The sequence below is a fragment of the Dermochelys coriacea genome, chromosome 1, assembly GCF_009764565.3.
Source record: "Dermochelys coriacea isolate rDerCor1 chromosome 1, rDerCor1.pri.v4, whole genome shotgun sequence".
Classification (NCBI taxonomy): domain Eukaryota; kingdom Metazoa; phylum Chordata; order Testudines; family Dermochelyidae; genus Dermochelys; species Dermochelys coriacea.
In genome coordinates, this window is record NC_050068.2 from 224,995,789 (window position 1) to 225,012,205 (window position 16,417).

At 41.9% G+C, this 16,417-nt stretch overlaps 1 protein-coding gene across 3 annotated transcripts; it reads left to right on the plus strand.

Annotated features, from left to right (window-relative positions):
* Nucleotides 1-1,164: 1,164 nt before the first annotated feature.
* MANSC1 (MANSC domain containing 1) lies at nucleotides 1,165-15,387 on the plus strand. 3 transcript variants are annotated; one of them, XM_038387858.2, is made up of 5 exons: nucleotides 1,165-1,464; nucleotides 2,060-2,210; nucleotides 7,127-7,442; nucleotides 8,436-8,576; nucleotides 14,281-15,387. In XM_038387858.2, exons 3-5 carry the CDS (start codon nucleotides 7,220-7,222, stop codon nucleotides 15,096-15,098), a joined length of 1,182 nt encoding a protein of 393 aa, XP_038243786.1. In that variant the 5' UTR covers nucleotides 1,165-1,464; nucleotides 2,060-2,210; nucleotides 7,127-7,219; the 3' UTR covers nucleotides 15,099-15,387. The 3 variants fall into 3 exon arrangements, with proteins under 3 accessions (XP_038243786.1, XP_038243791.1, XP_038243785.1); XM_038387857.2 differs by having other exon boundaries at nucleotides 1,166-1,464; nucleotides 2,036-2,210; XM_038387863.2 differs by lacking the exon at nucleotides 2,060-2,210.
* The last annotated feature ends 1,030 nt before the right edge of the window (nucleotides 15,388-16,417 follow it).

A 16,417-nucleotide genomic window follows, 5' to 3' on the forward strand; every position in this document is an offset into this window, starting at 1 on the left:
GAGATTTATATACACACAATGTTTCATCTTCTCTGTGTGTGTGTATATAAATCTCTCCTCTGTTTTTTCCACCAAATGCATCCGATGAAGTGAGCTGTAGCTCACGAAAGCTTATGCTCTAATAAATTTGTTAGTCTCTAAGGTGCCACAAGTACTCCTTTTCTTTTTATCCAGAGAGGTAGTGACTGAAAAAGATATGGGATTCTGGTGGATAATCAGCTGAACATGAACTCCCAGTGTGACGCTGTGGCCAAAAGAGCTAATGCAATCCTTAAATAGGGGAATCTCAAGTAGGAATAGAGTGGTCCCTTCAGGCCCTATATTTCTATGATTCCATGATAACTTTACACCTTTTGTATTGCCCCTCATCTGCATTTGTGAGAAAGATAATTAGAGCAAATTGTAACTTGACTGACCTGTGTTGGCATTTAAGTGCCAGGAAGAATTTTCTCTGTTTTTGGAAGGAGGAAATTTTTCTTTTTGTCCTATTTGGGAAGTTCAGTGGTTTATGGATCCGGATGTGGTAGCAGTTCAGATACTGTGTAATGACCAATGTTTGTTTTACAGTCCTGACAACACAGGTACCTTCAGCCCATCTAGCAAAGATGAGAGAGGGATAGAGGCCCTGATCCTGCAAACATATGACTCAGCATTGCCAAGTATCTGGAGTTTCTAGATATTTGGTATTTTTCTGAAAGACCCAGATCCTGGAGTTATAGGTGCTGGTACTATGGATGCTGCTGCATCCCCTGACTTAAAGTGGTTTCCATCACATACAGGGTTTACCATTTGGTTCAATGACAGGTTTCATAGTAGCAGCAGTGTTAGTCTGTATTCGCAAAAAGAAAAGGAGTACTTGTGGCACCTTAGAGGCTAACAAATTTATTAGAGCATAAGCTTTCCTGAGCTACAGCTCACTTCATCCGATGCATTTGGTTCAATGGCTCTCATCAGTCCCCCCACTATACAGATTGTTCCAGCACCTCTGCCTGGAGTCATGTTATTAGGTTAGATTGTCAGCTGTCAAGGGTGAGGCAGAGAGTAACTTTTTAACGCTCACGGTTGCAGAGAAGAGCTGGAAGATGTAAACCCTGGAGGCTCAAAACCAGGAGGCAAATAAAAAGCCCCCAGAAAGGCTTGCTGCTTAAAAAAATAAATAAATCTCATTCTTTTATGCCCATCACGTGGCGCCTCATTCATGATTTGCGAGCAGGGGACTGAGGAGTAGCCCCATTGGGATCAATAAGCCTAGCCACTGGAGTCAAGCTAAGCACACGAGTTTGCTTTCAAGCGTCCGGGATCACGCAGCCCTCAAAGTCACACAGCTCGGCCCGCCCCCGCCCGCAGCAGCTCTGCCTCCTCCCTCCCTCCCGGACCCGGAGGCGCCTGAAAGCAAAGCTCCTTCCTCCGGCTGCTGCAGCCTCCTTGGGCAGCGCTGCTCCCCGCGGGGGACGCCTCTTGCCGGTAAGGCTGTCTGCAGAGAGCGGCGCGGGGGGGCTCTCCGCAGCGGCTACTCCTTGGGGGCAGGCGAGAGAGATCCGGGCTGCAGGCTTAGTGCACTGGGGAGCCTGACCAAGGGGAAAACAAGTTGCAAGTCATGGAGAACAGGGGTCTCGTTAATTGGTGCCTTAATCCTCTTCCCCCTCCCTTTCCTGCCCCAGCAGCAGTTTCCTCTCCTTTCCGCGAGCATGTGTCATCTCCTTCCCTGCCCCCCGGCTTTGATTCAGGACTCGGGCTCCCTGAAAACATAACAGCAAACCCAGCTGCTCGTGACCGCCCCAGGGATTATTGTGCCCCTCTGCCCCACCCACATATGCGGGATGGGGAACCTGTTTTTCCTGGCAGGTGGCCGTGTAAGCAGCGCTGCTCCGCCTTCTGTTTAGTTATGTGGCTTTCAACAAGTTGCCCGGTTTGCTTAAAAGGGCAATGAGTGTTCCCTTAAACGAGGGACATCAAAAATGATCTTGCTCCTTTTTTAGGGGTGGGAGGGCTGAGGTAGGGCAGGAGGAACTCACTCTTGTTTGTTTGTATACAGAGGCTACTTCCCATATCTTTGCAGGACTTCAAAATAATTTAAACTCTTTAAGTTTGTGTTCATGAAAGAACACAAGAACGGCCATACTGAGTCAGACCAAAGAGCCATCTAGCCCAGTATCCTGTCTTCCAACTGTGGCCATTGCCAGGTGCTTCAGCGGGAATGAACGGAACAGGTAATCATCAAGTGATCCATCCCTTATCGTCCATTCCCAAATTCTGATAACAGAGCCCCCCATTCCCCATCCTAGCTGATAGCCATTGATGGACCTATCCTCCATGAACTTATCTAGTTCTTTTTTGAGCCCTGTTATAGTCTTGGCCTTCACAACATCCCCTGGCAAACAGTTCCACAGATTGACTGTGCGTTGTGTGAAGAAATACTTCCTTTTGTTTGTTTTAAACCTGCTGCCTATTGATTTCATTTGGTGACCCCTAGTTCTTGTGTTATGAGAAGGAGTAAATAACACTTCCTTATTTACTTCCTCCACACCAGTCATGATTTTATAGACCTCTATCATAATCCCCCTTAGTCGTCTCTTTTCCAAGATGAAAAGTCCCAATCTTGTTAATCTCTCTTCATATGGAAGCTCTTCCATACCACTAATCATTTTTGTTGCCCTTTTCTGAACCTTTTCCAATTCCAATATATCTTTTTTGAGATGGGGTGACCACATCTGCACGCAGTATTCAAGGTGTGGGCGTACCATGGATTTATAAAGAGACAATATGATATTTTCTGTCTTATTAGCTATCCCTTTCTTAATATTCCCCAACATTGTTTGCTTTTTTGACTGCACATTGAGTGGAGGTTTTCAAAGAACTATCCACAATGACTCCAAGATCTCTTTCCTGAGTGGGAACAGCTAATGTAGACACCATCATTTTATATGTATAGTTAGGATTATATTTTCTAATATACATTACTTTGCATTTAGCACCATTTAAGTTCATCTGCCATTTTGTTGCCCAGTCACCTGCTTTTGTGAGTTCCCTGTGTAACTCTTTGCAGCCTGCTTTGGACTTAACTATCTTGAGTAGTTTTGTATCATCTGCAGTTTTTGAAACTTCACTGTTTATCCCTTATTCCAGATCATTTATGAATATGTTGAATAGGACTGGTCCCAGTACAGACCCTTGGAGGACCCCACTATTTACCTCTCTTCATTCTGAAAATGACCATTTACTCCTACTCTTAGTTTCCTATCTTTTTAACCAGTTACTTATCCATGAGAGGACCTTCCCTCTTATCCCATAACAGCTTACTTTGCTTAAGAGCCTTTGGTGAGGGACCTTGTTCAGGGCCATCCCTAGCTGGGTGCGGAGCCTGGGGCAAATCAGCCTGTATGTGGCCACCCTTAACATTTTTTATAAGGTGAAATCTGATTACAGTGAACTTCAAGGGCAGCTGCTGGCCACAGATTAAATATTGATAGCGCCCAGCTGCATAATTATAATGTAATATTGTAGTTTTTTTATAATAAAGTTCATATAATTTAAAAAAACCCTCACCGATCACAATCAGTGTCACACCGCTTACATTTTGAAATCCACCTTCCTGGACTTCCTTGCAGCAGACTTACTTCCCAGGTGCATATGGTCTCACTACCCTCAGTGGATTTTTTAAAATGTAATTACACATTTGCAACACTGAGAGCCCATGTCTCAGGAACTGGGTGGCTCTTGGACAGCCTATATGTGCACTGTGCTGGGGGACCCCAGGACCTCCAGCATGGAGGAGGGGCTCTAAGATCTGATTTCTCTGGGGGCTGGGAGGGGAGGGGAGGCAGAAAAGCAGATGGATGGAGGATCCCAGTTCCTGGTGGGTGGTACTGCAGGAAGGGGACCCCAAGGCTGAAGAACTGAAAGGCAAGGAGGACCCTGAGGCAGGGGGGCGTGATAAGGGCTGGCCCTAGCCTGGAGGTGGCATTGGAGGACCCCACCCAGTGCTGGGAGAGAGGAGAAAGGGCAGTGCAAGGGGGAGGTGTGGGGCACTGGCAGGACACCAGGGCTGGGCGATGGGCGAGGGATGTTGGAGACTACTGACTGGCACTCACCTGTGCTAGGGATGAGGGGATGCCTGTGCTGGTGGAGGGTCCCACTGGAAAAGGGAAGAGTCCGTCTGAGGCAGAAGGGCAGGGTGAGGTTCAGCCTGCCCTGGCCCTAGTGTTTGGGGGACACTAGGACCATGCTGTGGCGGGTGATGCTGGGAGCCGGCAGGTTGGGCTGGGGCCAGGTTATTCGCTGCTGCTGCAGAGACTGAGCCCAAGCCCGGGGGGCTGCAGGCAACCCCTGCTGCTGGCCCCAGGCCTCCCACTAGGCCCCTGGGCTGTGCTGCCCTGCCCCCCATGCACCCCAAAGCTCTGGACCCAGGGCAGTTCCCCTGTCCGTCCTATGGACAGGATGGCTCTGATCTTTTCAAAGGGTTTCTGAAAATCTAAGACTCTATATCCACTGGCTCACCCTTGTCCACATGTTTAATAAGCCCCCTCAAAGAATTCTAGTAGATTGGTTTGATGTCCCGTTACAAAACCATGTTGACTCTTCCCCCAACAAATCATGTTCATCTATGTGTCTGACAATTCTGTTCTTTACTGTAGTTTCAACCAGTTTGCCCAGTACTGAAGTTAGGCTTACAGGCCTGTAATTGTGAGATCGCCTCTGGAGCCTTTTTAAAAAATTGGCATCATATTACCTATCCTCCAGTCTTAAGGTATAAGATTTAAGTATCCTGAGATCTGTATCCTTCTAATTACTAGACAGATACAGCACAGGCAGTAACGTTGCAAGCTTCTTCTGTGTTGTCTTGCCCTTGGGACCTGGAGGTCATTTAGTCTCCATGATCTATTCAAATCTTAGCCAGACTACTGAGAGTACCACCAGCGCTGCTAGATTTGATGATGCTTTTTGTGTCGTGGATGCCTATCCATTAAAAAAGTTACTGAAACCACTATTTTGCTTGACAAAACTGCCAGTGGGGTTATGATGGATATTCAGCTGAATATGAGCTCCCTGTATGATGCTGTGGCCAAAAGGTCTAATGCAATCCTTGAATACATAAACGGGAATCTTGAGTAACAGTAGAGAGGTTGTTTTCCCTCTATATTTGATATAGCTAGAATACTGTGTCCAGTTCTGGTGTCCACAATTCAAGAAGATCTTGATAAATTGGAGAGGCTTCAGAGAAGAGCCAAGAAAATGATTAAAGGATTAGAAAACCTGCCTCTTAATGATAGACACTCTGAGCTTAGTCTATTTACCTTAACAAAGAAAAAGTTAAGGCGTGACTTGATTACAGTCTGTAAGGACCTACATGGGAAACAAATATTTAATAACGGGCTCTAATTTAGAAGAGAAAGGTATAACACAATTCAATGGCTGGAAGCTGAACCTAGAGAAATTCAGAATGGAAACAAGGCATACATTTTTAACAGTGAGAGTAATTAACCATTGGAACAACTTACCAAGAGTCGTGGTGGATTCTCCATCACTGACCATTTTAAAATCAAAACTGGACGTTTTTTGAAAAAATACCCTCTATGAATTATTGTAGGGAAGTTCTATGGCTTGTGTTACACAGGAGGTCAGACTAGATGATCACAGTGGTCCCTTCTGGCCTTGAAATCTCTGTAACTATTTTTACTCTATTGACCCTCTAGCAGACCTGAGCAGGAGCGTGATGATATAACAGGGGCTGTCCCTCTCAATAGCAATCCCCCAAATCACCTGTTTCCAGTGTTTGCACTGATCCCCTTTGATACTCTTTTTATGTCCTTGGGCATCTTGGTTGAAAAAGTAGGGAATAGGATTGCAATATGTATCCCCAGAGCTGATGTAGACTTCCTGTGTGACCGTGGACAAGTCTCTTATGCCTTCTCTGCCTCCATTCCCCCGCTGTAAAATGGGGATTATAGTAGTTTCCTACCTTATAGGTATGTAATGCAAATACATTAAAGATAAGAGCCACTCAGATATTATGATGGGGCCATATAAATACCTCAGAGAGATTCTTCTGTGCTGTATTCACCACCCTTTTTCATTTGAAAAGTGTAGCTATGTTTTTAATTGGGAAATTCTAAAATACCTTAGATGCCAGATATGTTGGAAAGTGTCAGGGTTCCCTCCCCACTCTGACTTTTGGGGTACAGATGTGGGGACCTGCATGAAAGACCTCTTAAGCTTATTTCTATCAGCTTAGGTTAAAAACTTCCCCAAGACACAAATCCTTTCTTGTGAGTACTGCTGCCACCACCAAGTGAGTTAGACAAAGATTCAGGAAAAGGACCACTTGGAGTTCCTGTTTCCCCAAAATATTCCCCCAAGCCCCTTCACCCCCTTTCCTGGGGAGGCTTGAGACTAATCTACCAACCAGATAGGTAAACAACGTGAGCACAGACCAGACCCTGGGGTTTTTAGGACACTAAAAACCAATCAGATTCCTAAAAAACAGAACTTTATTATAAAGAAAAAAAAGTAAAAAAAAAAAAAAAAAAGCACCTCTGTAAAATCAGGATGGAAGTAATTTTACAGGGTAATAAGACTTAAAATACAGAGGATTCCCCCCTAGGCAAAACTTCAAAGTTACAAAAAACAGGGATAAACCTCCCTCTTAGCACAGGGAAAATTCACAAGCTAAAACAAAAGATAATCTAATGCATTCCTTGCTATTACTTCCTATTTCTGTAATATTAGATGTATCATTTCAGTAGGAGCTGGATTACCTGCTTGGTCTCTCTCTTTGTCTCGGAGAGAACACACACAGAGCACAAAAACAAAGCCTTCCCCCACAGATTTGAAAGTATCTTCTCCATTGGTCCTTCTGGTCAGGTGCCAACTTGGTTAATTGAACTGATTAACCCCTTACAGGTAAGGGGATTCTCCAAGAGGGATTTTATATTACTGCATACATAAAGTTTGTTACCCTTCCCTTTATATTTATGACAGAAAGTAGGTAACTTTGCATCAAGTATGTAATATAAACTTTAAAAAAAAAAAAAAAAGACCGACATTTGCGACTTGTGCAAAAGGCTCTTAAAAGTTGTTGAAAACTTCATTTTGACTAAAGGAAGCCATTCCTTATTTTTCCCCACAGATATGCATTCTTCTTAAAATGAGATTATCTTGAAGTTAAACACCAAGAAGTTCATCACTGTTCCTAACTGAAGAAGAAGGCACCTAAGTAAAAATGTCCATCAGTATAACTTGGTGGTCTACTTGCACATTTCTAATCATGTGTTACATGATACCTGGGCCATCCCTAAGTCAAGATTGCTCTCTAGAGAAGATGGAAAATGTTGTCATTGATATGATGCGATCTCTCTCAAAAGGCATCAGAGGGACTGAGCCAATATATACACCAACTCGGGAAGCTTGTATTAATGTTTGCTGCTTAGAAAAAAACATATCGGGTAAACTTATACTCCCTTGATCTCTGTTCTTCTCTATCACTGCTTATGACATGCTTGTAATGGGTTGGGATAGGATGAGCTGGTGTCAGCCCTCAAAGGGGAAGAACCAGTACATTCTGCATTTCCTTTCTTCTTTTAGCACTGAATGTGAATATCTCTCTCCTTTCACACCAAGACTAACGAGATATTGTGAATATTGGTCTGTTTTGCTAAACCTATTAGCCAATGAAATGAGATTTTAATGATTAAGTCCTAGCAATATGTATTAGTCTTAGCAATTATTGCATGTATCTTGAACGTTTGGCATGCACAATGGTTTTAAGCCCTTCCCCCTCGCCCTCACCATCCACTCCAAGACATAGAAGCCATAACTTTGTGAGTGCAGTAGACAGAATAAAAAGAAAAAATGGATTGTTTTATGTTACATATGAGTAGCTAAAAATAAAATGCTTAAACTCTTCTGGGATCTTTGCTTTCCATCAAGCCATTAGAAGCAGAATGAACTACAGCTGCAGATAGCAGCTTCACAGTGTTAACAGTGAATCAAACAGCAGAAACAGTCAGGAGGCTGTGGGGGTGGTGAAATCTTCTCTCAGAATTCTCAAGAAATTAGGGGTTTTTCAAATTTATCAGATGCCTTTGAGCCAAAGGCTCATATGAAAAATGGTGTCCCCGGATCTGATCTGAGGGCAACAGCACCTTGGTAGGAATCCCAGCAGGGGGGGGAGGGGAGGCTTATCCTACTATTTCTGTTAGACCTCGTTGGCACGTAGAAGGATGGGCAACATCTTGCAGATAGGCTTTTGGCTTGTAGGTATCTAGTTATATATATTAATCCCCAACTATATTTCCTGCAGAATGTGATATATTCATTCTTTTCCCTTCATACTGATCTGGAGGATTTTAGTCAAGCTAAGCAGAGCTTATTGCCATAAAAGAGGTAGATACAACACTTCTTGCTACTAAAGTATATAATATATTATCCTTTTTTAGGAGACAGGCAGTGTAATTTGATGATTTATGATGCTCGAAGGATAAGCCAGCATCCAAACTGCTACCTGTTTTACTGCCCTAGTAAGGAAGCTTGTCCAGTGAAACCATTAAAAGGACTTGTGAGCTACAGGATAAATAGAGGTAAACGATACTAAAATCAACTGATCATTGGTTTTGTATATACTCGTGTGTCTTACTGATGTGTGTTTGCATTAGAGTTGAAGCAGTAGACATTTAGCATCCTTGTAGCACTTTACATATTTGAAGGGATCATATTGTGGTGGCTGAGGGGCATATAAATACTTGGTTATAGAAAGCACTCTACAAATATTAATCTTCATAACATCTCTGCAAGGTTAGTAAGTAAACAAAAGTAGTAATATTCCTCTTTTTTTTCAGGTAGAGAAACTGAAGCAGAGATGCAAAGGGACTTACCCAAGGCCAAACTGCATGTCAGTAGCAAGGTTTAGAGAAGACTTAGAACTCAGGAATTTCTTGTCGTGTCTAATGTGCTGTGCACTTTTTGGCACTAATACATTAGCTGTACTAAGGTCAGCTATTAAGATGTAGCAAGCTGACCAAAATATACTTTGCAGTGTAGCGGTAGCCATGTCAGTTCCAGCATATTGGAGAGACAAGGTGGGTGAGGTAATGAAGACGAGCTCTGAGTAGCTCGAAAGCTTGGTTCTTTCACCAACAGTATTTGGTCCACTAAAAGATACCTCACACACCTTTTCTCTCAAAATATACTTCTATACTGCTATCTTATCTGACTGAACTCTTCAAATAATAAATTGACAATTAGACTGTCCTCTCGCAAGGGAGTTTATATGGTGGTTTCAGTATGGCTCATTTTGCAGAGAACACAAGTTTTTTAAATACTGGAGTTTTTCCTCTCTCTCAGATATCTCCCAAAGGCTGAGCTTACTGAAGAGGTAACTTTCTCCTGGGAAGGAATTGGCTGGTGAGGGAAAGCATGCTGTCTGTCAGGGTCATCTGCATAACTTTTTCAGAAACTGTTCCAGTGCATTTGCTAAAAGAAAAGGAGTACTTGTGGCACCTTAGAGACCAACAAATTTATTAGAGCATAAGCTTTCGTGAGGCAGCTCTCTTTTTTTTTTTTTTTTTCTTCCCACCAAATGCATCCGATGAAGTGAGCTGTAGCTCACGAAAGCTGGTGCATTTGCTGTGACAACACCAGGAAACCAGGGCAGGGAAAGGAACAAATGGCTTAAACTCCTAGGGTGCAAAAACAGAAGAGTCCAAGTAATTAATTTATTATCTAACTTTTATCACACTTCTCCCACTCTTTTCTCCCCCAGGAGTATGTGGAGGAATGAAAGAGGGAAGGGAACATGTGACTGTGCTGGGCTCTTGATTTGCCAAAGTGCAATTGCTGAGTTATACCCATTTGTTTTCAATTGTGCTCTTTTTCTGGCTCCCGTTCATGTTGATTTATGCAAATGATATATGTGAGCTCGTTTACCTGAAGTCTACATTGCTGATAAGTTTTTCATTGATAGTTACCAAGAAGCCTAGTCCACTTCTTGTGACAAACCTTTTAAGTTTGTTTTTTCAGATAGAAATGTGCACAAGGTTACACTTATTAGTGATAAAGAAAAATACTCAAATATTGGAGCAGTTTTATTCAGTGCAAACTTGATTTTTCCAGCTCAACCACCACAGAACCCATTTGTGATTCAAGAGATGTCTTTATCTTCTGTTTCCAGCCACAAAAGCTATTCCTGAAAAACTACTTGGGGTTTCTGCTCTGCCTCTCACACTCTCATTTGGAACATAGACAACATGTTCCATACAGATAATCAACCGTGATATTAGTGTATATCTACTGAGAATACCCATAGAATCCCATTAGGCATTTCCTTTAAGGTTGGATGGCCTCAAGGAGATGACCTCTAAGGTAGTTTAGCAGATGGACTATTTGAGAATGGTCCTGTAGAATACTGTTCTTTTATATTTTTTAAATAGTGTACTGCTTTATCTGTCTTCCTTCAATAGCAAGATTATTTGTTCTATTATAATGCCACTAGTGTGCCTAGCACGTGACAATTTCTTAAGAAGACAAGGCCCCTGAAGTTGGGAGCTTACAATCTAAAATGAAAATGAGGAAATAAGGCTGACTTTTTTTTTTAACCCCCAAAATATAGGGTGTGATTAGTCAGACTCTGGCTGCAATGACTGTCTGCTTCCTGATAGTACATCCAAGAGTGTTCAGGTACATCTGTTGGCTTTGTGGCAGAAGGTGGGGAGATTCATGCAGGGTGATGAGATCCTTCTTTGTCACCCAAACAAACTGAAAAGGAGCAACAACTGTTTCCCACAGCATAAATTCCACACACACGGCAGTTTTCTGATGGTTATTTGAGGGAGTGAACTTGGTAACCTGCAGGTTGCGCAACCCAATTTACATGAACACTGCATCATTGCTCTACTTTGGGGCTTGTCTAAAAGCATGGCTTCTACAAGTGGGGTTCAGTCCAACACTCTTTTGTTTGGAATGAGAAAAGAATGGTGATTTAGCTGACCACATCTGCTGTATCGTTGGGCAAATTTCTTGTCTCAGAGGTAATTCACTTGGAACTGAGGAAACTGTTGGATTTTGACCATCTAGATTTTGGCCTTTGAGTTTGTGGTGCACATTAAATAATAAAATATCAAATTTGTAGAAATCCTTTTCTGACTACTGAGTAAAGCTTGCAGAAAAATCAATAACTTGTTCTTGGAAGACTCTGGGGTTTTTTTGGTGTCTGTTGGATAGATTATGAAAAGGCCATGTGGTAACAAACTGTTATATAACAAGGATTTTCTCGTTCTGATTATGGTTTTAAATGGAAGTTTCTTTTAAAAGTTATTGCATTCCAGTTTACAACATAATTGTGTTTTTGCTCTATGCTGCTTAATGTCCTTTCTAGAAACCTAAAATATATTTCCCAACTTGTACCACAGCAGCTGGAGTAGGTGGTCTTTCCATTTCAATTAATTGAATTAACTGTGAAGGTTTTTTTCCTTCCTTGTGACCCAATATAATGGGAGTTAGCACAGCAATCTGGATAAAGGGGCTTCCAGTTGAGACAGAAGAGACCATGAATTGTATATTTTTAAATCCGCCACTTCTTTTTTCAAAAGTCCTATATGTATCTAATTATATCAATTTTAAGACAGGTGAAATCTGAGTGTAAGCTACTTAGCAGTGTACTCTCCTTCTAAATTCTCCATGTATTCAGTTTCTCGTCTTCTTCCTGTCTGTTCTCTTGCAAAGACCTGTTGCTAAGGAAGGGGGAATAATACACAGGGTTAGTGCACTAGCCTGAGGACAAATCCTGACTTACACGTCAGGTGATCTCAGTTTGGTACTTATTTTGTGTGTATTGCACAATTTTGCTCTTAAGAGCAGAGATGTTGCTGGTCAAAATCAAGATATATTGGGGGAGATTCTGAGGGAAGCAAGAGTGTACATCCTTCATGTAGTTTTACATTAGGGACACTAGGGCAATCACTGATGAGGTGAGCCTGTGAGTCAACTTGTTTATCTTAGTTTCTGGCTGCTGTCAGGTGGCAGGGGAAAATTAAAGGTATACAGTGAAGGTCACCCAAATATTTGCATACTTTAATGATATGGTGATCTTGTAAAGTGGAACTTTAACATGGTTGTCTTATCACTTAACTTTTCTCAGAGAGAAAATCCATTTCTTAGAGATTCTTTCACCATTAATTCTAGGTTATCTAAGTGTTGGGTGTGTGTGGTTTTTGTTTGCTTAGGAACTTCGTATATGGTTAACCCTCCAGTACTTAGAGGTAATACAGTGAATAACGGTGAAGTAACACACCCAATGGTAAATTCAACTGGCGATTGGATGATGATAATGTGGACAAAGGAGGTGTGCCAGTTAGTCTTCCCAAGAACTATTACTCACCCAAAGTGTTAGGGTTTTTTTGCATAGGATCTATATACAGTATCTTAACAAAATGGAATCTTTGTCAATAATGTGAGTTTGTATGCAGCTTTTATCATGCCAAACTGTGCATATTTTGCTACCAGATTCCAGTTAATAGTTTTAACATAGCTGCTATGCATCGTGCTGCTTAGAAATTGATTCAATTTAACTTCAGAGGAAAGGTGAACATTTTAGTCAACTACTTATGATGGACCCTGCCCTTCCTCACTTATAACAATTCTTCATCCACTTCCCATCATGATGACTCTCACGGGGGTACCTTTCTCTTAGTAAAAGAGTGGAGACCCAGACTGTTCAACAAGTCAGTTTGTTGAGTAGGAAGTTGTCAGGATGTTTTGGAGAATGTAGGGATTTGTTACACTAGTAATAGCAATTGCTTGCCACAGTAGAAATCCCTATGTGTCACACTTCTGAGATCCATTCTTTCTGTTCTTCTTAGCTTCTGGGATGGAGAGGGTTCTTCTGTCTCCTAGTTACTGGGTATTAGGGTGGCTTTCCTTACATTCTACAATATAGGGTTGGATGGGTGGAACTCTCCTACCTGGCTGATAAACTGGAATATCTCCTTGCTCTGCTCACTGCGTGGTGGTAGGGCTGGGAATCCATATGACAATCCCTCTGCTTGATAGACAGGATTGATAAACCCAATCAGAGCAAGTGGAATGCATTTGCAATGAGCAGATTTCAGGATGTGATGTGGGAGCATGGGTCTTCCACTAGTGTGGTCACAAATTCCATATGTATATGCATGTACAACAAGTATCTATGCTTGCAAGATATTAAGATATTTAAATTCGTTCAGTGCCAATGTAACACTTCAGCATTTTAATTTGTTCTAGGTACACTGTTGAACCCTAAGTCAGGCAGATACTTCAATCAGAGAGGTACTTGTAAATTGTAGAGGCTCCATTCAATCCCTAATGCAATACAGTTGTAACAATGCAGTGTTCCTCTTTCTTCCCAGAGAGATCAAGGACTGAATTCTCTATCCTCTGTGTAGATGGATGTCCCAAGGTTACCCCTAAGCCTGTCTCATCTGCATGGTTTAAAAAAAAAATTAAAAGTATTGCAGGCAGGTACACAAAGAAACTAAGTGGAGTGAAGCGGGTTTGTAAGAAAATTAATTCTGGATGGTCCAGTAGTTAGGACACTAGCCTGAATCTCAGGAGAGCTGGGTTGAAGTTCATGCTCCTCCACAGACTTCCTGTGAGACTTTTTGCAAATCACTGACCCTTTTTGTGCCTGTGTAAAATGAAGATAATGGTACTTCCCTACCTCACAGGATAATTACATTGTGAGGATAATAACATTAAAAGATTGTGAGGCATCCAGATACTAAAGCAACAGAGACCTTATAAGTACTTTGGATCGATATATGCAAAATTGACAAATACAAGTGTGACTTGGTAACTTCTGCTTCTCTGGTTGACAGCAACTAAGAATGTTTTGAATATGACTGGCCTGATTCTTCACTGCCTTGCACCTCTGTATAAGCATTTAAACATGTGCAATGTGAGTACAGAATACTACCACATCAAATGCTTGCTTTGCACAGAGGTAAATGCTTACATAAGGTGTAAGACTGTGAAGAATCCAGCCTGATACTTTTTGGCTTTGGAGATGAAGTATCAATTTGTGCTATGATAACTGTAATATTAAAAATTTTGCCTATTGCCAAACACTTGAGTGATTTTTTTTTTTTAAATAGGAGAAAATCATGATACTCCAGGCAGTTTAATTGTTTCTTTTCGGGGTGGGCCCCTTTTGTGATTCTCTATTGGATTCAGAAGAAGCAGTAGACAGAGGAAGCATTTGATTGCTAAAGTGGATTGAATAATTTAATTTATATATTTTCTTTCTATTTTTAGGTATACAGATTCTGGACTCACAGCTTGAAAATTACAACTCGAAGGGAAACTCTCTTTCTTCACAAGCAGCTCACTTTGACCTTCCCAATCAGGCAGGTCACCTGAATCATACTGCTGCTTTGCAGAAATCTGCTACTTCTCAGATGTCTGAACTCATTGACCATATAGAAGAACATTTAGTTAAGATTGAATTGCACACACAGTTTCCTGAAGACCAAGAGAAAAAACATCCTGAGACTTTAGATTATTTCCCAAAACAAAAAATAACTGAGCTATTGCCTACAAGCGCTGCTCATACTTTTCAGTTCAGCACCTCCTCTCCACCACTGCCTACCATGCTTCCTACCACTGTCAGTAGTGCTGTACCCAAAAACACTAGCACTCAGATTCCTACCACTACTGCTTTTATCACAACTGACCACATGATCTCAAATTCCAGAACTGTTACAGAATTTGCAAGAACATCTGCCACCACTATGAAGCCAATAGCCATCTCTACAGACAGTACTAGCGGCATCGCTCTCTTTTCTTTGTCAGTTGGTGCTTTGCTTAGTAAGGATTCCTTGGCTCCTTTTCAAAATATGCAGCAGGATAATAGGCTGCTTGATTCAGAAGCTGGCCTATTACATGATGTTCCAAAAAGCAAGCATGCCCCTCAATCTGGTGACAAAAGTGGTCTCATAGCAGCTTTACTTTTTGGGATAGTGTCTTTGCTATTAGTTATTGCGCTAATAAGCAGAAGGATGTCTCAATCTCTTCAGAGAAGACGTTATAATAGGCTAGATTACTTGATCAATGGAATGTATGCTGATGTGTGATGGGAGGGGAAATTGAAACAATACATTGGTAAGAAGTGCAGTCTTTGTTAGCAGCTGTAGCCTGAAACTGAGCTGCAATGCTGAAATCCTTGAGGAGGGTGTGTTCTCTCTTAGCTGCAGGTGGGAAAGGGGCAAGCAGCTGTTGATGTTCTCCCCCCACCCCCACAAAAAAAGTACACCCTGAATTGTAGAGTAACATTTATTTAACTGCAAAATCATAAAATAAACAAACACTGTCTAAGTTAAGCAGAGATGTTTTTAGATTTAAAATAAAAGATCAAGATCCTAACATAATATTCTGCACCTTGATTAGGTTGTGAACAAAACTTATTTTGTGCATCTGTACAGTCCACCCCCCTATTCTTTTACTATTTTGCACAAAAATATCTGTTAAACAGTGTGTAAACACTACTGTTTGCCTGACAGTCCTATTTAATGCATTGCTTCAGGCCATAGAGTGACACTTTAAAAAGAAATCATTCATATGCAAAAGTTCATGGTGTAAGAGTGAAGGGTGCTACACACATAAACATGCCTGATATAAAATCAAGGAAATGAAAGATTAAGGCACCTAACCCCATTTGTCTTCTATTCCACTGCTTGCAGGCATGGGTCTTGCCACTGCCACTAACTCTCCATCACACACTACAAACTTCACTCTGCCCCTTCCATAGGGATACTAATCTCTGACTTCTGATTTTTGCTGTAAATGTCAGAGAGAGAATCTGCTTTGTCATTTCAAAGTAAAGCAAGCTGCATCCAAGTTTCTTCAGGACAAAAGCACGACGGGTGACTTGGCTTCTGCCTGTAAAAGATTCTGCCCTATCTCTAAGTTGGTATGACTCAACACCTAACCAAAGAGCATACACAAGGCTTCTGATGGAGCTGACATCGACAACGGGATTGCTATCAATAGAGAGGGCAATGGGAGGTAGGCAATCTTCAGTTTCATAACAATTGCTGATAAATACGAAAGTTTAAAGGACAGCTGTGACTGCATCACACAAATCTGTCTAGTAGTCAGAGATGCCTCTTCCAATCAATAGAAATGTATCAGCAAGCCTGTGTATCTTCTGAGTTTAGTAGAAGACGCTCTAAGCTGTCTCAGCGCCCTGGGGAACCTAGGCAGCACTGCTGTCCCAGTGCTGAGCTCACACTCCATTCCAGGCCCACTGCACAGCCCTGTCCCCTCACTCCCAACCTCCCTGTATCTAATAGCATGTTGCCCCTTCTTATACCTCCCTCCACACACGCATCTTCATTCACCTCCTGCATGGAGTTGCCACCTCTGAGGTACAAAAACCTGGAACATCCAAAAT